The sequence below is a fragment of the Salmo trutta genome, chromosome 12 (assembly GCF_901001165.1).
Source record: "Salmo trutta chromosome 12, fSalTru1.1, whole genome shotgun sequence".
Taxonomy (NCBI): domain Eukaryota; kingdom Metazoa; phylum Chordata; class Actinopteri; order Salmoniformes; family Salmonidae; genus Salmo; species Salmo trutta.
Window position 1 is genome coordinate 92,324,697 of NC_042968.1, and position 26,895 is coordinate 92,351,591.

The 26,895-nt window shown below is 44.9% G+C and overlaps 1 protein-coding gene across 1 annotated transcript in view; it reads right to left on the bottom strand.

The window, feature by feature from the left end:
- Positions 1-16,183: 16,183 nt before the first annotated feature.
- Positions 16,184-26,895, bottom strand: part of hunk (hormonally up-regulated Neu-associated kinase) — a 34,332-nt gene continuing 23,620 nt past the window's right edge. The window contains exons 8-10 of the mRNA XM_029770378.1: positions 26,746-26,895; positions 25,065-25,224; positions 16,184-18,293 (exon numbers count right to left, since the gene is read on the bottom strand). The exon at positions 26,746-26,895 is cut by the window's right edge and continues 19 nt beyond it. Of these exons, the coding sequence (XP_029626238.1) occupies positions 17,524-18,293; positions 25,065-25,224; positions 26,746-26,895 (1,080 nt within the window). The 3' untranslated portion in view covers positions 16,184-17,523. The remainder of the gene's footprint in view (positions 18,294-25,064; positions 25,225-26,745) is intronic.

The following is a 26,895-nucleotide window of genomic DNA, read 5'->3' on the forward strand; positions in this document are numbered from 1 at the left end:
CGTGTGTGTTGGTCTCAGACACTTGTTTCTTAATGTATTCTGTCTGAGAGGTAGAGAGAGACACTTGTTTGGGTTTTGGGTCTTGTAAAATTAATGACCTCTCCTCCCTCCCTCCTCTCCCCCTCCCTCCCTCCCTCCCTCCCTCCCTCCCTCCTCCTCCCTCCCTCCCTCCCTCCCTCCCTCCCTCCCTCTCTAGATCAAGGGGTGACTGTCTCCGGGACAGAGGTTGTTGGGGCTGGAGGTGACTGTCTCTAGGACAGGGGTTGTTGTTGGGGCTGGAGGTGACTGTCTCTGGGACAGGGGTTGTTGTTGGGGCTGGAGGTGACTCTGTCTCTAATATCCCCACTAACATCCACACTAACATCCCCACTAACATCCCCACTAACATCCCTACTAACATCCACACTAACATCCACACTAACATCCCCACTAACATCCCCACTAACATCCCCACTAACATCCCCACTAACATCCACACTAACATCCAGACTAACATCCACACCCCACTAACATCCCCACTAATATCCCCACTAACATCCACAATAATATCCACACTAACATCCACACTAATATCCACACTAACATCCACACTAACATCCCCACTAACATCCCCACTAACATCCACACTAACATCCCCACTAACATCCCCACTAACATCCACACTAACATCCACACTAACATCCACACCCCACTAACATCCACACTAACATCCACACTAACTTCCAGACTAACATCCACACTAACATCCCCACTAACATCCACACTAACATCCACACTAACATCCACACCCCACTAACATCCACACTAACATCCCACTAACATCCCCACTAACATCCCCACTAACATCCCCACTAACATCCACACTAACATCCACACTAACATCCACACTAACATCCCCACTAACATCCCCACTAACATCCCCACTAACATCCCCACTAACATCCCCACTAACATCCACACTAACATCCCCACTAATATCCCCACTAATATCCCCACTAACATCCACACTAACATCCACACTAATATCCACTGTTTTGGTTCTCATGGGGTACAAACAGACAGCCTGTTTCACAAGGTTTAAACACCCCAAGCATTTCAAAACAAGTCTCAAATAGCACCTCCTTATATAGTGCACTACTTTATACCAGAGCCCTATGGCACCCTATTCCCTATATAGTGCACTACTTTAGACCAGAGCCCTATGGCACCCTTTTCCCTACATAGTGCACTAGTTTTGATCAGAACCCTATGGCACCCTATTCCCTATATAGTGCACTTCTTAGGGTGTCATTTAGGGCTTAGCCATTGTTCCCTGTTGCCTCCAGACTGTTATCTTTACATTTGTGGTTATTGGTGTTTTTTTATGACATGAAGTGCATTCCTCGTCTGTGGCGTCGTGGTGAGACTGTTCTGCGTTCTAGTTGGATGTTTCGTGTGAGCCTAAACAAAACGGTTTTATAACATCCACATTCCTGTTTTCTTTAAGAAATCGTTCCATTCTTTTTGTTTATGTTGGGATATATGTTCAACATTTCGGGGGCAGTTTCCCGGGCACAGATATAGACCAGCGCTGGACAAAAAAAAAACAAAAAAAAGCCTTTTCAATTAAGATATTTTATTTTTAGTTCAGTACTAGACTCAATCGGTGTCCAGGAAACCAGCCACTAAAGTCAAAGGTCATTGAAGCATTTTCTGTCTGTGTTTTTATGTTTTTTATTGTTCAAATTGATTTATATGTATTATATTATTTGAAATATATATATATTTTTTTAAGTATTTCTTTCTCTGTTTTTAAAGTTGACATTAAACCATTGAATCATGTTTTTAAAAAAAAGATTGTTTAACAAGTCAGTTAATAACAAATTCTTATTTTCAATGATGGCCTAGGAACAGTGGGTTAACTGCATTCAGGGGCAGAACGATAGGTTAAATACATTAAATGAATCATTAATAAATAGTTATATGCTGTTCTGGTTTGATATTTATTTTTAATTAAATATGTATTTAAAGTTGACATTAAAAAGTAGCTTTTCAGGGACTGAAACACGTGTGTAGGGCGGAGTCAGACGGCGGACAGGGTCTTCTAGGGTTGTTGACGTTTGTTTACCAACAGCTCTCTAATGTGCCTAGCAACACTTCCTACCAGGAAGCCTCTTTTACACCACATCCCTGACAACACCTCACCCTTCTATCATAACAACAACAGCCTAAACCCCTCATCCCCCCTCACCCTCTTTCCTTTCCTCCTCACCCTCCCTCCCTCCCTCCCTCCCTCCCTCACACACACCCTCCCTCCCTCCCTCCCTCCCTCCCTCACACACACCCCTCACCCTCCCTCACACACACCCCTCACCCTCTTTCCTTTCCTCCTCACCCTCCCTCCCTCCCTCCCTCCCTCCCTCACACACACCCCTCACCCTCTTTCTCTCCCCTACCACGAGGTTCCAGTGTGTCTGCTACCATAACAACAGCTAGATTCTAGAGGACGGCGAGGCGGTCCAACCAGCGTGCTGTATCCGCCCACATCCAGGGGCAGGTTGCTACAGCAACAAAGGAGCACGTGCTGCCTGTTGCCATCCATCTCCTCGGCGTTTCCACGGCGACAGGAGCCAGCCAGCTCTACACATACTCAGAAGGGAAGGGGGGGAGGAGTCTAGAAGAGTCTACCCCCCCCTTCTCCCTCGCCGAGCCTGACGTCTAATCCACCTAAAGATAGCAGGGTGTTTTTCTCTTTCTTCAAACCCTTCATCCCCCGCTCTCTCTCCATCTCTCTCTCTCCTCCCTCTCCTCTCTCAAACTCTAATCCCTCTATCGCCGGGTTAAAACACAACAACAACTGCTATATGGCCTCGTGGTCTTTGTTCCCAGCAGGGATCTCGTTTCCTCTCTGCTCCCCCAGTAGAGGCTGATCTGTTTGGGGTACAGACCGGCCGGGGAGAGGGTTACTGGTGGAGGGAGCTGGAAGCTGGCCCGCCTGGACAGATGTGATCTGTTATGATCTCAGTGTCAGAGGGCTTTATGGAAAAATATAATCCTGTTTGGTTGTTGTGTCTTAAAAAGGCCTATTATCTCTCTTTCTGTCTGTCTGTCTGTCTGTCTGTCTGTCTGTCTGTCTGTCTGTCTGTCTGTCTGTCTGTCTGTCTGTCTGTCTGTCTGTCTGTCTGTCTGTCTGTCTGTCTGTCTGTCTGTCTGTCTGTCTGTCTCTCTCTCTGTCTGTCTGTCTCTCTCTGTCTCTCTCTGTCTCTCTCTGTCTCTCTCTGTCTGTCTGTCTCTCTCTCTGTCTCTCTCTGTCTCTCTCTGTCTGTCTGTCTCTCTCTGTCTCTCTCTGTCTGTCTGTCTGTCCTCTCTCTCTCTCTGTCTCTCTTTCTCTCTATCTCTCTCTGTCTCTCTCTCTCTCTCTTTCTCTCTGTCTCTGTCTGTCTCTCTCTGTCTCTCTCTGTCTGTCTGTCTGTCGGTCTGTCTGTCTGTCTGTCTGTCTGTCTGTCTGTCTGTCTGTCTGTCTGTCTGTCTGTCTGTCTGTCTGTCCGTCTCTCTCTCTCTCTGTCTCTCTTTCTCTCTGTCCCTCTCTCTCTCTCTGTCTCTGTCTCTCTCTCTCTGTCTCTCTCTGTCTGTCTGTCTCTCTCGCTGTCTGTCTCTCTCTCTCGCTGTCTCTGTGTTTTTCAGTGTGTGTGTGTGTCAGTGAGCTCATTGAGACTGTGTTATATATAGAGAGAGAGGGCTGAATTGCACTGTGAGATGCAATTATTGCAGAGGTTTCCCCCCCCGCCTCGCCCCAGACCACCAGTCAACACACACACTTGGGGAATGCTCAGGGACACAGGATGAATAATGCAGAGGTGGTATCTGAGTGAAACTAGCCATCTCTCCTCCCTCCTTTCCTCCCTCCCTCCGTTCACCTTCTGAAGCAATGTTGCCATGGAGCTACGGAAGCAACTGCTCCCCGCCAGCCAATCACAGCCTATCCTGCCTGTAACACCTGGCCAATCACAGCCAGGTCTGGCGCTACGGTTACCACAGACGCTAAGCAGCCATTGGCTGAGAGCGAGCTGCTCTCTGATTTGGCTTTCAGCTGGTGTTTTTGAGGGAAAGTATCCGAGGACGCGCCACCTGTGAGCTGACACAGACTGGCTGTATCCCAAATAGCACTCGATTCACCATAGGGCTCTGGTCTATAGTAGTGCACTATATTGGGAATAGGGTGTTATAGAGTTCTGGTCTAAAGTAGTGCACTATATAGGGAATAGGGTGCCATAGAGTTCTGGTCTAAAGTAGTGCACTATATAGGGAATAGGGTGCCATAGGACTCTGGTCTAAAGTAGTGCACTATATAGGGAATAGGGTGTCATTTCTGTTATTAGTTATGTTTCCTTGCTGTGGTCTAACAGTACACTCCTATTGGCTGTGGTCTAACAGTACACTCCTATTGGCTGTGGTCTAACAGTACACTCCTATTGGCTGTGGTCTAACAGTACACTCCTATTGGCTGTGGTCTAACAGTACACTTCTATTGGCTGTGGTCTAACAGTACACTCCTATTGGCTGTGGTCTAACAGTACACTCCTATTGGCTGTGGTCTAACAGTACACTCCTATTGGCTGTGGTCTAACAGTACACTCCTATTGGCTTCACCCATCCTCTTTGTTTAGCTTTCTGATGTTGTTATTGAAGGAAGATATCTGATGATAATAATAATAATAATAATAATGAATTAAATTTGTATAGAACATTTGTCAAACCTACGGTGCTACACAAACTAGTGAAAGGTAGATATTTGTTGTGTTAAACACATCTGTAGTGATGTCATCAGATAGTGACTGCCACCAATCTGTTATGATGACACCTGTAGTGATGTCATCAGATAGTGACTGCCACCAATCTGTTATGATGACACCTGTAGTGATGTCATCAGATAGTGACTGCCACCAATCTGTTATGATGACACCTGTAGTGATGTCATCAGATAGTGACTGCCACCAATCTGTTATGATGGCACCTGCTGTGATGTCATCAGATAGTGACTGCCACCAATCTGTTATGATGACACCTGTAGTGATGTCATCAGATAGTGACTGCCACCAATCTGTTATGATGACACCTGTAGTGATGTCATCAGATAGTGACTGCCACCAATCTGTTATGTTGAAACCTGCTGTGATGTCATCAGATAGTGACTGCCACCAATCTGTTATGATGACACCTGTAGTGATGTCATCAGATAGTGACTGCCACCAATCTGTTATGATGACACCTGTAGTGATGTCATCAGATAGTGACTGCCACCAATCTGTTATGATGACACCTGTAGTGATGTCATCAGATAGTGACTCCCACCAATCTGTTATGATGACACCTGTAGTGATGTCATCAGATAGTGACTGCCACCAATCTGTTATGATGACACCTGCTGTGTTATTGGCTGCAACAAATCTCATCATCAGGTTCTATCATAGTGATTTTAGCGGTAAAATATATGAGGTATGTTCATCAATGTTTTGCTGCTGGAGCCAAAAAGCAATAAATTGTCTTGGATTCTGTGTGTTAAAAAAGGTTGAGAGACACACACACATAAACACACGAACATACACACACACACACACACACACACACACACACACACACACACACATAAACACACACACAAACACACACACACACACACACAACACACATAAACACACACACACACACACACATAAACACACACACACACACATAAACACACACGCACACATAAACACACACACACACACACACACACACACACACACACACATAAACACACACACACACATACACACATAAACACACACACATACACATAAACACACACACACACACACATAAACACACACACACACACACATAAACACACAAACACACACACACACACACACACACACACATACACACACACATACACACAAACATACACACACACACACACACACACACACACACACACATACATATACACACATACATACACACACACATACATATACAAACATACAGTAACAGTCAAAAGTTTGGACACACCTACTCATTCAAGGGTTTTTCTTTAATAGTGAAGACATCTAAACTATGAAATAGCACATATGGAATCATGTAGTAACCAAAAAAGAGTTAAACAAATCTAAATATATTTTATATTTGAGATTCTACTTTACCTGTTAATTGAAATGCATTCCAGGTGACTACCTCGTGAAGCTGGTTGAGAGAATGCCAAGAGTGTGCAAAGCTGTCGTCAAGGCAAAGGGTGGCTACTTTGAAGAATATAAAATATATTTTGAAATGTTTAACACTTTTTTTGGTTACTACATGATTCCATATGTATTATTTCATAGTTTTGATGTCTTCACTATTATTCTACAATGTAGAAAATAGTAAAAATAAAGAAAAACCCTGGAATGAGTAGGTGTGTCCAAACTGTTGACTGGTGCTGTGTGTTAAACATCATTTTCAGTTGATTATGCAAAACCCACTACTAGTTCATTGTAAATATCAGTCCCCTGGGTGAATCATTCCGTTATAAATGACTCCAGGCTGCTCCACAATGATCTTATCAGTTTTTACTGAATCTCTAATGTACCTAAATCTTCTTTTGATTATCATTAGACGTGTGTGTGTGTGTGTGCTTGTCTATAAGAGTCCCTAGTGTGTGTGTGTGTATGTGTGTGTGTGTGTGTGTGTGTGTCAGCATACAGTAGGTTAATCATAAATTTTTCTCAGACACAAAGGCAGTTAGTCCCAGCCGCTTTGTCTCCCTGCCCAGCCCCGAGAGAGAGAGAGAGAGAGAGAGAGAGAGGGACAGACATATAGACAGACAAAGAGAGAGAGATGGAGGGAGAGAGACAGACGGAGAGAGAGAGAGATGGAGAGAGAGGGACAGACATATAGACAGATAAAGAGAGAGAGATGGAGAGAGAGAGACAGACAGAGAGGGAGAGAGAGAGAGACGGAGAGAGAGGGACAGACATATAGACAGACAAAGAGAGAGAGATGGAGGGAGAGAGACAGACGGAGAGAGAGAGAGATGGAGAGAGAGGGACAGACATATAGACAGATAAAGAGAGAGAGATGGAGAGAGAGAGACAGACAGAGAGAGAGAGAGATGGAGAGAGAGAGAGACGGAGAGAGAGGGACAGACATATAGACAGACAAAGAGAGAGAGATGGAGGGAGGGAGAGAGACAGAGAGAGAGAGACGGAGAGAGAGGGACAGACATATAGACAGACAAAGAGAGAGAGATGGAGGGAGGGAGAGAGACAGACAGAGAGAGAGAGAGAGATGGAGAGAGAGACGGAGAGAGAGAGATGGAGAGATGGAGAGAGAGAGAAAAACAAGAAAGAGAGAGAGAGAGACTGAGAGAGACGGAGATGGAGAGATGACTGAAAACAGGATTAGTGTGGTTGGATTTTAAGCCTGAACAGATTGACAGATGAGAAGCCAGGTCTGATCTGGTACACAGCAAGTGGTTAGTGGCCAGTGTTTAACACTAATGATGACCTCGCCATGTTAACGTTAAAGCTGGGAAAGTCAATCAGTCTTTTTTTCCTCGCTCTCTCTGTGTCTTTGTCTCTCTGTCTCTCTCTTCCTCCCTCTTCCTCTGTCTCTCTGTCTCTCTCTTCCTCTCTCTTCCTCTGTCTCTCTGTCTCTCTCTTCCTCTCTCTTCCTCTGTCTCTGTCTCTCTCTTCCTCTCTCTTCCTCTGTCTCTCTGTCTCTCTCTTCCTCTCTCTTCCTCTGTCTCTCTGTCTCTCTCTTCCTCTCTCTTCCTCTGTCTCTCTGTCTCTCTCTTCCTCTCTCTTCCTCTGTCTCTCTGTCTCTCTCTTCCTCTCTCTTCCTCTGTATCTCTGTCTCTCTCTTCCTCTGTCTCTCTGTCTCTCTTCCTCTCTCTTCCTCTCTCTCTCTTCCTCTCTCTTCCTCTGTCTCTCTGTCTCTCTCTGATTCTCTCTCTAACGTGTGATTAAGTTGTGCATAAAAGGGTTTTAACGTTGAGCAAGTTGTTGTGAAGACTGGGACGGGTATGTCTTTTATTAAAAGATGCTCTGTGTTTTTGACACAAAGATCATCTTGTACTAGTTGTTCAGACTCTGGTCTTGTCCCATCTTGATTACTGACTGGTAATATGGCCAGGTGCAGCGAAGAAAGACCTAGATAAGCTGCAGCTGGCTCAAAACAGAGCAGCACGCCTTGCCCTTAACTGCACACACAGAACTAACATCAACAACATGTATGATAGTCTTTCCTGGTTGAGGGTTGACGTGAGATTAACTGCTTCTCTTTATTGTTTTTATGAGAAATATTGATGAAAATTACAGATTGTCTGCATAATCAAATAACATGTAGCTCAGACAAAAACAAATTCACGGCAACGCACAGTATTATACAGTAATATACAGTATTATACAGTAATATACAGTAATATACAGTGATATACAGTATTATAAAGTATTATACAGTATTAGAGTTATACAGTAATATACAGTATTATAAAGTATTATACAGTATTAGAGTTATACAGTATTATAAAGTATTATACGGTATTAGAGTTATACAGTATTATAAAGTATTATACAGTATTAGAGTTATACAGTATTATAAAGTATTATACAGTATTAGAGTTATACAGTAATATATAGTATTATAAAGTATTATACAGTATTAGAGTTATACAGTATTATAAAGTATTGTACAGTATTAGAGTTATACAGTAATATACAGTATTATAAAGTATTATACAGTATTAGACTTATGCAGTATTATAAAGTATTATACAGTATTAGAGTTATACAGTAATATATAGTATTATAAAGTATTATACATTATTAGAGTTATACAGTATTATAAAGTATTATACAGTAATTTACGGTAATATACAGCTACCATCTCTTATGACAGAACTGCGATTACTCACCACAGACTGGCAGAATCCTTTTTTTCCTTTAACGAGTCTGACGAGCCCGACGCGAACGATATACTGCTTTCTCAGGAACAGGCCCCGATCCCCGTGATTTGCGTGAAGAGGAGGTGGAGAAAAAGGGGCCAGAGGGCGGGGCTGCCTTCTGAGAATTCGTAGGCGATCAAATAAACCCCCTCTTCCTTCCATTCTGCTAGCAAACGTGCTAATCTTTGGAAAATAAAATAGATGACCTACGCGGAAGATTAAACTACCAACGGGACATTCAAAACTGTAATATCTTATGTTTCACTGAGTCGTGGCTGAACGACGACAACATCAACATACAGCTGGCTGGTTATACGCTGCACTGGCAGGATAGAACAGCGGCGTCTGGTAAGACAAGGGGTGGAGGACTATGTATTTTTGTAAATAACAGCTGGTGCACGATATCTAAGGAAGTCTTGAGCTATTGCTTGCCTGAGGTATCTCATGATAAGCTGTAGACCCCACTATCTACCTAGAGAGTTTTCATCTGTATTTGTCGTAGCTGTTTACATACCACCACAGTCAGAGGCTGGCACTAAGATAGCATTGAATGAGCTGTATTCCGCCATAAGCAAACAAGAAAACACTCACCCAGAGGCGGCACTCCTAGTAGCCGGGGGACTTTAATGCAGGGAAACTTAAATCCATTTGACCAAATTTCTATCAGCATGTTAAATGTGCAACCAGAGGAAAAAAATAAGTGCATTGATGACGTTGTCCCCACAGTGACCGTACGTACATATCCCAACCAGAAGCCATGGATTACAGGCAACATCCGCACTGAGCTAAAGGCTAGAGCTGCCGCTTTCAAGGAGCGGGACTCTAACCCGGAAGCTTATAAGAAATCCTGCTGTGAACTCCGACGAACCATCAATTAGGCAAAGCGTCAATACAGGACTAAGATCGAATCGTTCAACACCGGCTCTGACGCTCATCGGATGTGGCAGGGCTTGCAAACCATTACAGACTACAAAGGGAAGCACAGCCGAGAGCTGCCCAGTGACAGGAGCCTACCAGACGAGCTAAACTACTTCTATGCTCGCTTCGAGGCAAATAACACTGAAACATGCATGAGAGCACCAGCTGTTCTGGCAGACTGTGTGATCATGCTCTCCGCAGCCGATGTGAGTAAGACCTTTAAACAGGTCAACATTTACAAGGCTGCAGGGCTTGTGTACTGCGAGCATGCGTTGACCAACTGGCAAGTGTCTCCACTGACATTTTCAACCTCTCCCTGTCCGAGTCTGTAATACCAACATGTTTTAAGCAGACCACCATAGTCCCTGTGCCCAAGAACACCAAGGTAACCTGCCTAAATGACTACCAACCCGTAGCACTCACGTCTGTAGCCATGAAATGCTTTGAAAGGCTGGTCATGGCTCACATCAACACCATTATCCCAGAAACCCTAGACCCACTCCAATTTGCATACCGCCCCAACAGATCCACAGATGATGCAATCTCTATTGTACTCAACACAGGGGCCCCTCAGGGGTGGGTGCTCAGACCCCTCCTGTACTCCCTGTTCACTCATGACTGCACGGCCAGGCACGACTACAACACCATCATTAAGTTTGCCGACAACACAACAGTGGTAGGCCTGATCACCGACAACAACGAGACAGCCTATAAGGAGGAGGTCAGAGACTTGGCCGTGTGGTGCCAGGACAACAACCTCTCCCTCAACGTGAGCAAGACTAAGGAGATGATTGTGGACTACAGGAAAAGGAGGACCGAGCACGCCCCCATTCTCATCAACGGGGCTGTAGTGGAGCAGGTTGAGAGCTTCAAGTTCCTTGGTGTTCACATCACCAACAAACTAACATGGTCCAAACACACCAAGACAGTCATGAAAAGGGCACAACAAAACCTATTCCCCCTCAAGAGACTGAAAATATTTGGCATGGGTCCTCAGATCCTCAAAAGGTTTTACAGCTGCACCATCGAGAGCATCCTGACTGGTTGCATCACTGCCTGGTATGGCAACTGCTCGGCCTCCGACAGCAAGGCACCACAGACGGTAGTGCGTACGGCCCAGTACATCACTGGGGCCAAGCTTCCTGCCATCCAGGACGTCTATACCAGGCGGTGTCAGGAAGGCTCTAAAACTTGTCAAAGATTCCAGCCACCCTAGTCATAGACTGTTCTCTCTGCTACTGCACGGCAAGCGGTACCGGAGCGCCAAGTCTAGGTCCAAAAGGCTTCTAAACAGCTTCTACCCCCAAGCCATAAGACTCCTGAACATCTAGTCAAATGGCTACCCAGACTATTTGTATTGCCCCCCCCCCTCTTTTACACCGCTGCTACTCTCTGTTGTTATCATCTATGCATAGTCACTTTAATAACTCTACCTACATGTAAATATTACCTCAACTAACCGGTGCCCCCGCACATTGACTCTGTACCGGTACCCCCTGTATATAGCCTCCACATAGACTCTGTACCGGTACCCCCTGTATATAGCCTCCACATTGACTCCGTACCGGTACCCCCTGTATATAGCCTCCACATAGACTCTGTACCGGTACCCCTCTGTATATAGCCTCCACATTGACTCTGTACCGGTACCCCCTGTATATAGCCTCCACATTGACTCTGTACCGGTACCCCCTGTATATAGCCTCCACAATGACTCTGTACCGGTACCCCCTGTATATAGCCTCCACATTGACTCTGTACCGGTAACCCCTGTATATAGCCTCCACATTGACTCTGTACCGGTACCCCCTGTATATAGCCTCTACATTGACTCTGTACCGGTACCCCTCTGTATATAGCCTCCACATTGACTCTGTACCGGTACCCCCTATATAGCCTCCACATTGACTCTGTACCGGTACCCCTGTATATCCTCCACATTGACTCTGTACCGGTACCCCCTGTATATAGCCTCCACATTGACTCTGTACCGGTACCCCTGTATATAGCCTCCACATTGACTCTGTACCGGTACCCCCTGTATATAGCCTCCACATTGACTCTGTACCGGTACCCCCTGTATATAGCCTCCACATTGACTCTGTACCGGTACCCCTCTGTATATAGCCTCCACATTGACTCTGTACCGGTACCCCTGTATATAGCCTCCACATTGACTCTGTACCGGTACCCCCTGTATATAGCCTCCACATTGACTCTGTACCGGTACCCCTCTGTATATAGCCTCCACATTGACTCTGTACCGGTACCCTCTGTATATAGCCTCCACATTGACTCTGTACCGGTACCCCCTGTATATAGCCTCCACATTGACTCTGTACCGGTACCCCTCTGTATATAGCCTCCACATTGACTCTGTACCGGTACCCCTCTGTATATAGCCTCCACATTGACTCTGTACCGGTACCCCCTGTATATAGCCTCCACATTGACTCTGTACCGGTACCCCCTGTATATAGCCTCCACATTGACTCTGTACCGGTACCCCCTTGTATATAGCCTCCACATTGACTCTGTACCGGTACCCCCTGTATATAGCCTCCACATTGACTCTGTACCGGTACCCCCTGTATATAGCCTCCACATTGACTCTGTACCGTTACCGGTACCGGCCCCCTGTATATAGCCTCCACATTGACTCTGTACCGGTACTCCCTGTATATAGCCTCCACATTGACTCTGTACCGGTACCCCCCTGTATATAGCCTCCACATTGACTCTGTACCGGTACCCCCTGTATATAGCTTCCACATTGACTCTGTACCGGTACCCCCTGTATATAGCCTCCACATTGACTCTGTACCGGTACCCCCTGTATATAGCCTCCACATTGACTCTGTACCGTAACACCCTGTATATAGCCTCCACATTGACTCTGTACCGTAACACCCTGTATATAGCCTCCACATTGACTCTATACCTGTACCGCCTGTATATAGTCTCGCTATTGTTATTTTACTGCTGCTCTTTAACTACTTGTTACTTTTAGTTCTTATTTTTATCCAACAACTGCATTGTTGGTTAGGGGCTCGTAAGTAAACATTTCATGGTTAAGTCTACACCTGTTGTATTCGGCGCATGTGACTAATACAATTTGATTTGATTTGAATTCTCTAGGGATATTCGATCAAATGTTGATCCAGGCACAACGTTTTGGGCTCCCGAGTGGCGCAGCAGTCTAAGGCACTGCATCTCAGTGCTAGAGGCGTCGCTATAGACGCCCTGGTTTGATTCCAGACTGTATCACAAACCGGCTGTGATTGGGAGTCCCATAGGGCGGCGCACAATTGGCCCAGCGTCGTCCAGGTTTGGCCGGTGTAGACCGTCATTGTAAATAAGAATTTGTTCTTCACTGACTTGCCTAGTTAAAATAAAAAATAAAGGTTAAATAAAGGTTAAATAAAGGTTAAATAAAGGTTAAATAAAGGTTAAATAAAGGTTAATAAAGGTTTAATAAGGGTTAAATAAAGGTTAAATAAAGGTTAAATAAAGGTTAAATAAGGGTTAAATAAAGGTTAAATAAAGGTTAAATAAAGGTTAAATAAGGGTTAAATAAAGGTTAAATAAAGGTTAAATAAAGGTTAATAAAGGTTTAATAAAGGTTAAATAAAGGTTAATAAAGGTTAAATAAAGGTTAAATAAAGGTTACGTTCAAAATACAATGTTAATAAAAACTGTCTTCACCGGCATAACAAATGAGACATCAAAATATTCTGGAACATTTCTGTCAAACACCTTTTTTTCTAGGACTTGGGCTGTTGTTGCATTGCAATCGTTACCACAACAACGGTTCAACACCCTGACTGTCATTCGGAAAATTCCTTCCTGGATCAGAAGATGATGTGTGAACTGTGAAAATATCATGCAGTAATTCAACAGCTTTTCACCAAATTGCGCATTCCAACAAGTATTATGCATAATTATTAATGAGTATCGATTCAGGTTTTGTAAGTATCAAGGTAAGGTGACTCTTTTCGGTTTAGAAGCATTCGATTTTTTTCATTTGCAATTATTATTATTTTGGATTTGTGTGCCAATGAAAACAGTTTTCACCGCTTAACATGAGACAACAAAATGTTACATTTACACTGCATTTCTGAGATATCTTTACAAAAAAAAAAACTGCTAGATCCACAATTCTTACAGCTTTCAACTGATTAATGCTTAATATAACCACAAACTTACACTGCCATAAATGCAAATCCATCAAGACACCAACCATGATAAAGGGTTAAACATACGTTTTAAATCAACTTGTGAATTTTATTGAATATATCTATGATTCCCCCCCACCCCCTTATATCTTAATGTAATGACATAAACATAAATTGGCAGATTATTATTCAATGACTGATCAACAGCTGTAACAAGTTCTCCAGTGTAGGAAATGCTCACCGGTACCCTAATTTCTGGAAAGACCCATAAACAGCAGAGTTATTGTTCCAGCTTTCCTCTGGTGTGTATCACCCTTTCTCTCCGGTCCGTGGTTAAGCTAGAGGGCTCTGTGTCATAGTCTGTTTGTCTCTCTGGTGCTACGGGGGGAGATTTGGCTCTAACTGCCCACATTGCGTTCCAAATTGCACCCTACTTTTGACCGGGGCCCGCAGAGCTCTGTAGAAAAAGGTAGTGCACTACATAGGGAATAGGGTGCTATTTTGGACTTATGCCCTGTCTCTCTGGTAAACAAAGGCCCTAATACACTTCACCCCCTCTCCTCCTCCCCCTCTCTCCTCCCCCCCCCCCCCCCCCCCCCCCCAGCAGGGAGCTTTTTGTTGTTGTGTGTGACGTGTCTTGTCTCACAGAGCTTTGAGGAGGTTCTTTGTCTGGTCAGAGGGCAGTGTTACGGAGAACGGTTTATGGACGAGACACGGGTACCATAGTTGAGTGGATTAACAGTGTGTGTGTGTGTGTGTGTGTGTGTGTGTGTGTGAATTTTGTGGGTGCGTGATTGTGTGTGGCAGTACGAAGTGGTCATTCAGCTGTCGTGTTGGTGTTCATGACTACCACAGCTGTCTTGTAGGATATGGATACACCATGTGTAGGGTGTGTGAGGGTGTGTGTGTAGGGTGTGTGAGGGTGTGTGTAGGGTGTGTGAGGGTGTGTGTGTAGGGATGGTTTGGGGTCAGGACTGTTTCCCATTTTGCTGGAAGGGAGATAGTTCCCATTCTTCTTTGGATGAAGAGACACAGGTCTTTGTTTAGGACTTACTAATGTAATATTTCATCAATGTATGGTTTGATGGTTTGCCATGTATACATTTCATTATCTGGTTTATATTGGCAAAGTATATGAGTATCGTGTATATATACACACACACACACACATGCGCACACACACACACACGTTTGTCTATGGGCATGCCCCCAGACAGGGCAGCAGGTGCAGTAAAAGGATCAGACAGAGACTTCATGAATTTAGTATAAATATTTAAAATATTTTATAAGCCATCGTAAAAATCTCGACACTCAAAAGCAAAAAGCTATTCATTACAAAAGAACCTCGAATCAAGTCCGTTCATTTCAAATCGCAATATCGACCAAAAAAAAGAAAAAAAGACATTTCATATTTTCAAAAAGTTCTAAAGTTTTGACATTTTCGTATTAAAAAAAATCGGTATTAAAACAGTTTTGCATGCAAGTGTTGACAGATATGAAAGACATTCTATGTCAAAAGGGAGAAGCATTGTGTAAAGTGGAAGCATTTGCTCGTCCAATACAGTCTGGTGAATCAGTGTTGTGACAATGTCGAATGTCACAGTCGATATGTAATAGAAGACAGTAGTAGTTTAAAAATAAAAAAAATCATAGAATCCAGAACACTAGAATCCATCATCGGGAACATTTAGAACCCCCGGAATCATACAGTATGAATGAATTACACAGTAAACAGTCACAGCACTACAACACCATCGTTTCCATTCGTTCAGAAAGCACCTTGGCGATACCGTCGTTTACGGCAGGCAGAACACACATATAGCAATATTGCACAAACTACAGTCAGTATCACTTAAAGACGATATGAAATGTATCACTTTTACGTGCCGTGATAGTGGAAGTTCAACCCTCCTCCTCTTCCTCCTCTTCCTCCCCCTCCTCTTCCTCCTCTTCCTCCTCCTCCTCTTCCTCCTCCTCCTCTTCCTCCCCCTCCTCCTCCTCCTCCTCCTCCCCCTCTTCCTCCTCCTCTTCCTCCCCCTCCTCCTCCTCTTCCTCCTCCTCTTCCTCCTCCTCCCCCTCCTCCTCCTCCTCTTCCTCCTCCTCCCCCTCCTCCTCCTCCTCTTCCTCCTCCTCTTCCTCCTGTTTCAGTCTGAGGCAGGGCAGGGTTGCAACACTCAACAACTCATTGTAAGCCTTTGACACTTTTATAGAACTTGTCTGTCTCAACAGGTGGATCTTCTAACAGAGTCCCTAATGGTATCCTACACATTTTACAGTCTATAGGGCTCTGGTTAAAAGCAGTGTGCTACGTAGGGAATAGAATACCATTTCGGGACGCACCCTAAGGAATGGACCGTCTAATAGTTAAACTGTCATATAGAATGATGTATATTTCCACTGTAGAAGCTGATTGCACAACAGGTTGACAGTTGGACTCAGAACAGTACCTTATAGGGCTATAGGGAAGTTAGAGAGGTATGGAAGGTTACGTGATTGGCTAAGAAACAAACTATCACAGGGATTCTGCAGTGTTGGGTTCCAGTGGAACACTAGTCACCGTGGATACCGTAGAATTAGAACGCGCTCTATGGTTCTATGGTTCTATGGTAGAACCCCTTGGTTGAGGTCAGGTTCCGTTGGAATGAAACCACAGCAGAAATTCCACATAACTAATGGACTGATCTTAACCACAGATCACAGAATGTTTTTGTTTTAATGAGCGTGACAGCAGAGGAGGTCAGACTCACAGGCAGCTGTTGGTATCGCTTGACTGTAACTATGTGGCTTAACGAACACAACCACAGTAATGTCAAGCTGAAGGGACTTTCTAGAATAACATCATGACATAACAGTCTTACAGCGAAATCAGCCCCTGATGTCGTTGTAGGTTTGGTTTACAATAGATTATACAGCCACTTCCACTGTTAAAACCTCACCTTCATTTCCCTGAATGTGTGTGTGTGTGTGTGTGTGTGTGTGTCACTCAGCCCTCTCTCACAACACAATATGTAACAAGGACAGGTAAAACTCCGACACTGTAGAGCTTTACTTCACATGTTCCAGTCGCTGGAGTCACAACTGGTCTTCACAAAGGCCTTTCACCGGCAGAAACAATCGTTGACAGTAAAAAAAGAGTCATTTTCATTTCATTTCAAACCGCCTTTAGTCTTCAGTGTTTTATTTTATAGTCTTTCACTCCGACAGACAGAGTGTCTCTGTGTATCTAGAGTCATAGTGTCGTCATGGTGACTGCCTCAGCAGAGGACAGTTCACAGGTCAAAGTTCACAAAAGTTCCAAGGCCGCTCAGGAAGAACCACGCCCACTTCCTGCCCCAAAAGAGGACACAGGAAGTAGGATCGAGATCCAAAACTGTCTGAAACGACGACATCTCATCCCCTCGTTTCATTGGGCACTAACCTCGGACCAGAGCCATAATCCTCCACGTGGTCTTTGATCGTCGTCGTTGTCCCGTTACCCAAAATGCTTCAGCAGAGGGTCTTGAGCGCCCCGGAGGCGCAAAGCAGCGTCTGCATGTGGTAAGGGGGCGGAGACACCAGATCCTCCTCCACCGCTTGCTCCGCCCTGAAACTGAACGGCTGGAAGGGAACCTTCTTCTTCAGGATCTGACCGATGCCCATAGAAGGGAATTTACTACCGCGGTGATAAGGGCTGTCTGGCTCAACGCTGCCCCCAGCGGACGGAGGACTAAAAGCAGATGATGGGTTGAGGGGGGAGAAGGCTGATTTGGGCGGGGAGAAGGCCGAGCCTCCTGGGGGGCTGCCGAAGGTGCTGGGGGGGCTACAGCTAGTGTCTGATCCGCACCAGTCACCCGAGTTAGAGGAGGACTTTTTAGGCTGGGGGTTGACGATGAGGACAGGGGGGCTGGGGATGGTCGCCTTTTTTAAGTAGGAGGAGTCAGGGTGAAAGGCGGAGACGTGTCGCGGAGGTGAGAAGGTCCCATTGGTCAGTTTGTACCAGGGTGTGGCCGAGGCGGGAACAACGACGTCGTCGATTGGCTCGGCTTTGGAGAGGGAGTCGTAGGAGTGCATACCGATTGGAGAGGGAGCCGGGGGGGCGGGGATGTGGTCTGGGCTAGTATTGGCCACCTGGAGAGTTTCGAGGCGCCTGATTGGCTGTGGCGTGCGGGGGAAGAGGGGGTGGATCTCTAGGTATTCCATGGAGGACGAGGCGACGGTGCCGGACGGGGCGAGAGGAGAAGCACGGTGGAAGTTACCTGTCACCGCTCGCAGAAGACCTGAGAGAGAGAGAGAGAGAGAGAGAGAGATAGAGAGAGAGAGACAGAGAGAGATAGAGAGAGAGAGACAGAGAGACAGAGAGAGAGAGAGAGAGAGAGAGAGAGAATATGTTAATGTCAGCCACTACAGACCACATTCTATAACAGTGTTGCCCTCTGGGCCGACATGTATCTACCAGACCTGAGATCAAATACTGGTGTATCTGGTATATATTTTCTGTGTATTTGGGTAGACCAAAACATGTACTTTTACTTTAGTATTTTAATGGTTATTTGTAAAAAATAAAAAATAAAAAAATATATTCATTGTATTTAAGAGGATTATCAAATACTTATTTCAAATACTAATTTCCAAATGGGTGAGTGTGTGTGTGGTAGATGTCTTTAGGGTGTGTGTGTGTGTGTGTGTGTATGTGTGTGTGTGTGTGTGTGTGTGTGGTAGATATCTTTAGGGTGTGTGTGTGTGTGTGTGTGTGTGTGTGTGTGTGTGTGTGTGTGTGTGTGTGTGTGTGTGTGTGTGTGTGTGTGTGTGGTAGATATCTTTAGACAAAACACATTCTGGTTTGATCCATAAATACACAGATTGAGTTTGAGGAGCTCCTTAGAAACTGAGTGCAGATGGAGAGGGGGGGAAGGAGGGAGGAAGAGAGAGACAGAGGGATGGAGAGAGAGAGGGAGAAGGATGAGAGAGAGAGAGAGAGAGACAGACAGAGAGAGAGAGAGAGGGGGAGAAGGATGAGAGAGAGAGAGAGAGAGAGAGAGAGAGGGAGAGAAGGATGAGAGAGAGAGAGAGAGAGAGAGAGAGAGGGAGAAGGATGAGAGAGAGAGAGAGAGAGATGGAGAAGGATGAGAGAGAGAGAGAGAGAGAGAGAGAGATGGAGAAGGATGAGAGAGAGAGAGAGAGGGAGAAGGATGAGAGAGAGAGGGAGAGAGAGAAGGATGAGAGAGAGAGGGAGAGAGAGAGAGAGAGAGAGAGAGAGAGAGAGAGAGAGATTCGCAGAGAGCAGGAGAAGGGGTGTGGAACAATATATTTCTCAGGAGGGAGAAAGAAAGAGATACACAGCATGGCCTTCATATTAGTCTATTCGGCTATTTCAGCCACACCCGTTGCTGACAGGTGTATAAAATCGAGCACACAGCCAGGCAATCTCCATAGACAAACGTTGGCAATAGAACGGCCGTACTGAAGAGCTCAGTGACAACGTGGCACCGTCATAGGATGCCACCTTTCCCACAAGTCAGTTCTTCAGAATTTTGTCAAAGCCTAAGATCACCATGCCCAATGCCAAGCGGTGGGATGGAGTGGTGTAAAGCTCGTCACCATTGGAGTCAGTGGAAACGTGTTCTCTGGAGTGATGAATCCGACAGATGAATCTGTGTTTGGCGAATGCGAGGAGAACGCTACCTGCCCGAATGCATAGTGCCAACTGTAAAGTTTGGTGGAGGAGGAATAATGGTCTGGGGTTGTTTTTCATGTTTCAGGCCCCTTAGTTCCTGTGAAGGGAAATCTTAACGCTACAGCATACAATGATATTCTAGATGATTCTGTGCTTCCAACTTTGTGGCAACAGTTTGGGGAAGACCCTTTCCTGTTTCATCATGACAATGCCCCCGGTCACAAAGCGAGGTCCATACAGAAATGGTTTGTCGAGATCGGTGTGGAAGAACTTGACTGGTCTCAACAGAGCCCTGACCTCAACCACATCAAACACTGACTAACCAGGCCTAATTGCCCAACATCAGTGCTCACTAATGCTCTTGTGGCTGAATGGAATCATGTCCCCTGCAGCAATGTTCCAACATCTAGTGGAAAGCCTTTCCCAGAAGAGTGGAGGCTGTTATAGCAGCAATGTTCCAACATCTAGTGGAAAGCCTTCCCAGAAGAGTGGAGGCTGTTATAGCAGCAATGTTCCAACATCTAGTGGAAAGCCTTCCCAGAAGAGTGGAGGCTGTTATAGCAGCAATGTTCCAACATCTAGTGGAAAGCCTTCCCAGAAGAGTGGAGGCTGTTATAGCAGCAATGTACCAACATCTAGTGGAAAGCCTTCCCAGAAGAGAGGAGGCTGTTATAGCAGCAATGTTCCAACATCTAGTGGAAAGCCTTCCCAGAAGAGTGGAGGCTGTTATAGCAGCAATGTTCCAACATCTAGTGGAAAGCCTTCCCAGAAGAGTGGAGGCTGTTATAGCAGCAATGTTCCAACATCTAGTGGAAAGCCTTCCCAGAAGAGTGGAGGCTGTTATAGCAGCAATGTTCCAACATCTAGTGGAAAGCCTTCCCAGAAGAGTGGAGGCTGTTATAGCAGCAATGTTCCAACATCTAGTGGAAAGCCTTCCCAGAAGAGTGGAGGCTGTTATAGCAGCAATGTTCCAACATCTAGTGGAAAGCCTTCCCAGAAGAGTGGAGGCTGTTATAGCAGCAATGTTCCAACATCTAGTGGAAAGCCTTCCCAGAAGAGTGGAGGCTGTTATAGCAGCAATGTTCCAACATCTAGTGGAAAGCCTTCCCAGAAGAGTGGAGGCTGTTATAGCAGCAATGTTCCAACATCTAGTGGAAAGCCTTCCCAGAAGAGTGGAGGCTGTTATAGCAGCAATGTTCCAACATCTAGTGGAAAGCCTTCCCAGAAGAGTGGAGGCTGTTATAGCAGCAATGTTCCAACATCTAGAGGAAAGCCTTCCCAGAAGAGTGGAGGCTGTTATAGCAGCAATGTTCCAACATCTAGAGGAAAGCCTTCCCAGAAGAGTGGAGGCTGTTATAGCAGCAATGTTCCAACATCTAGTGGAAATCCTTCCCAGAAGAGTGGAGGCTGTTATAGCAGCAATGTTCCAACATCTAGTGGAAAGCCTTCCCAGAAGAGTGGAGGCTGTTATAGCAGCAATGTTCCACCATCTAGTGGAAAGCCTTCCCAGAAGAGTGGAGGCTGTTATAGCAGCAATGTTCCAACATCTAGTGGAAAGCCTTCCCAGAAGAGTGGAGGCTGTTATAGCAGCAATGTTCCAACATCTAGTGGAAAGCCTTCCCAGAAGAGTGGAGGCTGTTATAGCAGCAATGTTCCAACATCTAGTGGAAAGCCTTCCCAGAAGAGTGGAGGCTGTTATAGCAGCAATGTTCCAACATCTAGTGGAAAGCCTTCCCAGAAGAGTGGAGGCTGTTATAGCAGCAATGTTCCAACATCTAGTGGAAAGCCTTCCCAGAAGAGTGGAGGCTGTTATAGCAGCAATGTTCCAACATCTAGTGGAAAGCCTTCCCAGAAGAGTGGAGGCTGTTATAGCAGCAATGTTCCAACATCTAGTGGAAAGCCTTCCCAGAAGAGTGGAGGCTGTTATAGCAGCAATGTTCCAACATCTAGTGGAAAGCCTTCCCAGAAGAGTGGAGGCTGTTATAGCAGCAATGTTCCAACATCTAGTGGAAAGCCTTCCCAGAAGAGTGGAGGCTGTTATAGCAGCAATGTTCCAACATCTAGTGGAAAGCCTTCCCAGAAGAGTGGAGGCTGTTAGAGCAGCAAAAGAGCGACCAACTCCATATTAATATCCATGATTGTGGAATGAGATGTTGGACGAGCAGGTCACCCTCTTCTGTTAATTGGGTCAACAGAGAAGGGTGACCTGGGAGATAAGAGAAGGGGGAGAGAGAACAGGCCTGTACAGGTTTAAAACACTGCGTCAACTGATCTGCTCAGATATGTCAGGAAAACGTCTTCTCTCTAGTAAAATGAAAATATACTGTCTTTGTCCTTTTGGTACTGGGGGACTAAGTTAAGCAGTTCCTCTCTCTAGTAAAATGAAAATATACTGTCTTTGTCCTTTGGGTACTGGGGGACTAAGTTAAGCAGTTCTTCTCTCTCTCATACCATGTAAATAAAAACACTAATGTTCCATGGCCCCAAGACCAGGGGCCTTTTGAATGTTACCCTACGAGGTACTGATTACTGCTGCTTCTCTGTTATACCTGATAACGAATTGCAACTACCTGGTGTCCCAGGTCTAAATCAGTCCATGATTAGAAGGGAATCACCCACCTGGTGTCCCAGGTCTAAATCAGTCCCTGATTAGAGGGGAATCACCCACCTGGTGTCCCAGGTCTAAATCAGTCCCTGATTAGAGGAGGGAATCACCCACCTGGTGTCCCAGGTCTAAATCAGTCCCTGATTAGAGGGGGGAATCACCCACCTGGTGTCCCAGGTCTAAATCAGTCCCTGATTAGAGGGGAATCATCCACCTGGTGTCCCAGGTCTAAATCAGTCCCTAATTAAAGGGGAATCACCCACCTGGTGTCCCAGGTCTAAATCAGTCCCTAATTAGAGGGGAATCATCCACCTGGTGTCCCAGGTCTAAATCAGGCCCTGATTAGAGAGGAATCACCCACCTGGTGTCCCAGGTCTAAATCAGTCCCTGATTAGAGGGGGAATCCCCCACCTGGTGTCCCAGGTCTAAATCAGTCCCTGATTAGAGGGGGAATCCCCCACCTGGTGTCCCAGGTCTAAATCAGTCCCTAATTAGAGGGGAATCACCCACCTGGTGTCCCAGGTCTAAATCAGTCCCTGATTAGAAGGGAATCCCCCACCTGGTGTCCCAGGTCTAAATCAGTCCCTGATTAGAGGGGAATCACCCACCTGGTGTCCCAGGTCTAAATCAGTCCCTGATTAGAGGAGGGAATCACCCACCTGGTGTCCCAGGTCTAAATCAGTCCCTAATTAGAGGGGAATCACCCACCTGGTGTCCCAGGTCTAAATCAGTCCCTGATTAAAGGGGGGAATCACCCACCTGATGTCCCAGGTCTAAATCAGTCCCTAATTAGAGGGGGATCACCCACCTGGTGTCCCTGGTCTAAATCAGTCCCTGATTAGAGGGGAATCACCCACCTGGTGTCCCAGGTCTAAATCAGTCCCTGATTAGAGGGGGATCACCCACCTGGTGTCCCTGGTCTAAATCTGTCCCTGATTAGAGGGGATCACCCACCTGGTGTCCCAGGTCTAAATCAGTCCCTAATTAAAGGGGGTGCTATGGGGGCAAAAAGCAGTTGAACTAACCACTCCTTTGTGCTGCTTAGTTCTGTAGCCACGCTAGTGGTGTCATGTGTTTAACAACACCACCTTCACTCACCTTAAATAAACTTCAGTCCCTATTCATGACCTAGTACTTTAAGTAGCCAATGACTACTGCTTCATGATGTCATGTGATACATTATGTATATATATACACTACCGGTCAACAGTTTTAAAACACCTACTCATTCAAGGGTTTTTCTTTATTTTGTGTGTAGACATCAAAACTATGAAATAACACACATGGAATAATGTAGTAACCCCCACAAAAAAGTGTTTAAACAAAATATTTATATTTGAATATTAATTTAATATTATATTTTATATTTGAGATTCTTCAAAGTAGCCACCCTTTGTCTTGATGACCGCTTTGCACACATAATATCTGGAGAAGATCACACCGGTGTGATGTTATACTGTACATATGAACACATACACTCGCCAACGGCCCATTTCAAGGTATGCCCAGTACTATGCTGTGTGTGTGTGTGTGTGTGTGTGTGTGTGTGTGTGTGTGTGTGTGGTCTCACCTGTTTTATGGGGATGAAGGGATAGGAGGGATGGAGGGGTAGAGGAGTGGAGGTATGGAAGGATGACATCTAGTGTTAGGTGGTATCCAGATTTCCATATCTTCATACCGTGCCCGTGTCATCTCGGGTTTTACGGTATTACCGACACAAGGACCGTTATTCCTTTTCAAAGGAAGATAAACCCCCCCCAAAAAACGTCACTTACCAGAATGCTAACAAAATGCTAACCAGTACTTGTTTATTTAACCTTTATTTTAACTAGGCAAGTCAGTTATGAACAAATGCTTATTTACAGTGACGGCCCACACCGGCCAAACCCGGACGACGCCGGGACAATTGTGCGCCGCCCGATGGGGACTCCCAATCACGGCCGGTTTGTGATACAGCCTGGAATCAAACCAGGGTCTGTAGTGACGCCTCTAGCACTGAGATGCAGTGCCTTAGGACCGCTGTGCCACTTGGGAGCCCGAGTGATACTAAGGAATTCTCATAGAGAATGCCAACTAAATGCTAACGAGCGCATTGCAAACATTTTGTACAGTTTCTGACCTAAACTGTACAAGTAAAAACGCTACACAGTTTTCTGAACAAAACTAATATTAGCCAGTAAGATTCTCTGCTGTTACCAAGCTAACGCTCGATCTTGGAAGAAGCTAACCACTTAGCTAGATAGCTAACTAGCGACTAAATTAGCAAACCAAACACACAACTACAGGGTACTTAGCACATTTTAGATAGTTAACGTAATAGTTATAAGATATATCTAGCTGGCAAACATTTAGTTGTTAATTAGATCCCCTGGCGCATCCTGTACAACAGTGAGTGACTCACAAGGCTCCGGTCTCTCGTCGTTATGTGCTTGTAAACAAACACCAAACACATCTTTATCTACTAACGTATTTCACAAGCTGACTACAGGGATTTACTTAAAAAGTAGCTACAAATATTCAAATGTAAAAAATGTAAAATTCAAAGAAATAGTTTCAACGTTGATGACGGTATTGAAAAACAATCCCGTGGCTTTCCCCAAATATCCCGGTATATACGGTATACCGCCCAAGCATAGTGACATCTGCCATTGTTGTTGAGGTTAATCAGCTCTCCAGATAAAGTGTGAAATGATATGTGTTGAGAGGACAGACAGGGAATAGAGTGGTGTGAGTTTGTGTGTGTGTGTGTGTCTCTCTCTCTGGTCTCACCATTCCTGTGCTTCTTCTCCTTGCTAGGGCCCTTGCTGACGGCCAGGTAGACAGGAGTCTGTTTAGGAGGGATGGTGACCTTCTCTACGTGTTTCCTCCACTGGGTCTGGAAGTACTCGTTCTTCTCTGTCTTCTTCTCTTTCTCCTGGTACACCTTTTCCTGGAGGACAGAGATGTTATTACCAACGTTATTCACAGAGATATTCAAGCGTTATTCTAGAGTTAGGACAACTGCTTTTTTCCTGCAGAAAATATCAGATTACAATTATCTCCAACCATTAACAAAACTTTGTTCTGTTGTGCTTTTTCTTGTATCTTGTTGCTATCTGTGTTGCTATTGAATGACCAGAGCTTTTCTTATCTCGTCCAGATTGAAATAGCAGCTCTTTGTTATGTCCTCCATTAGAAACTATTAGACAACAAAGGATGTAGCTACCGCTACCGATAATGTAGCTACCGCGATAATGTAGCTGCCGCGATAATGTAGCTACCGCGATAATGTAGCTACTAATATAATGTAGCTACTAATGTACTGTAGCTACCACGATAATGTAGCTACCGCGATAATGTAGCTGCCATGATAATGTAGCTACTACTATAATGTACTGTAGCTACCACGATAATGTAGCTACCACTATAATGTACTGTAGCTACCGCGATAATGTAGCTACCATGATAATGTAGCTACCACTATAATGTACTGTAGCTACCGCGATAATGTAGCTACCATGATAATGTAGCTACCATGATAATGTAGCTACTACTATAATGTAGCTACTACTATAATGTAGCTACCGCGATAATGTAGCTACCACGATAATGTAGCTACTACTATAATGTAGCTGCCACGATAATGTAGCTACCATGATAATGTAGCTACTACTATAATGTAGCTACCATGATAATGTAGCTACTACTATAATGTAGCTACTACTATAATGTAGCTGCCACGATAATGTAGCTACCATGATAATGTAGCTACCACTATAATGTAGCTACCACTATAATGTAGCTACCATGATAATGTAGCTACCGCGATAATGTAGCTACTACTATAATGTAGCTACCGCGATAATGTAGCTACCACGATAATGTAGCTACCATGATAATGTAGCTACTACTATAATGTAGCTACCACGATAATGTAGCTACCATGATAATGTAGCTACCACGATAATTTACTGTAGCTACCACGATAATGTAGCTACCACTATAATGTACTGTAGCTACCAGGATAATGTAGCTACCGCGATAATGTAGCTACCAGGATAATGTAGCTACCACGATAATGTAGCTACCAGGATAATGTAGCTACAACAACAATGTAGCTACCACGATAATGTAGCTACCAGGATAATGTAGCTACAACAACAATGTAGCTACCACGATAATGTAGCTACCAGGATAATGTAGCTACCACGATAATGTAGCTACCAGGATAATGTAGCTACCACGATAATGTAGCTACCATGATAATGTACTGTAGCGACCACGATAATGTACTGTAGCTACCACTATAATGTACTGTAGCTCCCACGATAATGTACTGTACTCCATGCTGGTGTAGTGTAATGAAGGGTGTCTATAATATCCTGTACATGCTGGTGTAGTGTAATGAAGGGTGTCTATAATATCCTGTACTCCATGCTGGTGTAGTGTAATGAAGGGTGTCTATAAGTACCCTGTACTCCTTGGAGAGCCTCTTCATCTTGTTGTTAAGCAGGAAGTAGACAGCCAGGGTGTGACAGGCTCTGTTGGTGAGCACGGCACTCAGCACCTCGCTGTGTTTATAACCCATCCTCTCTGTCATGTGCAGTAGAACCATGTGGTT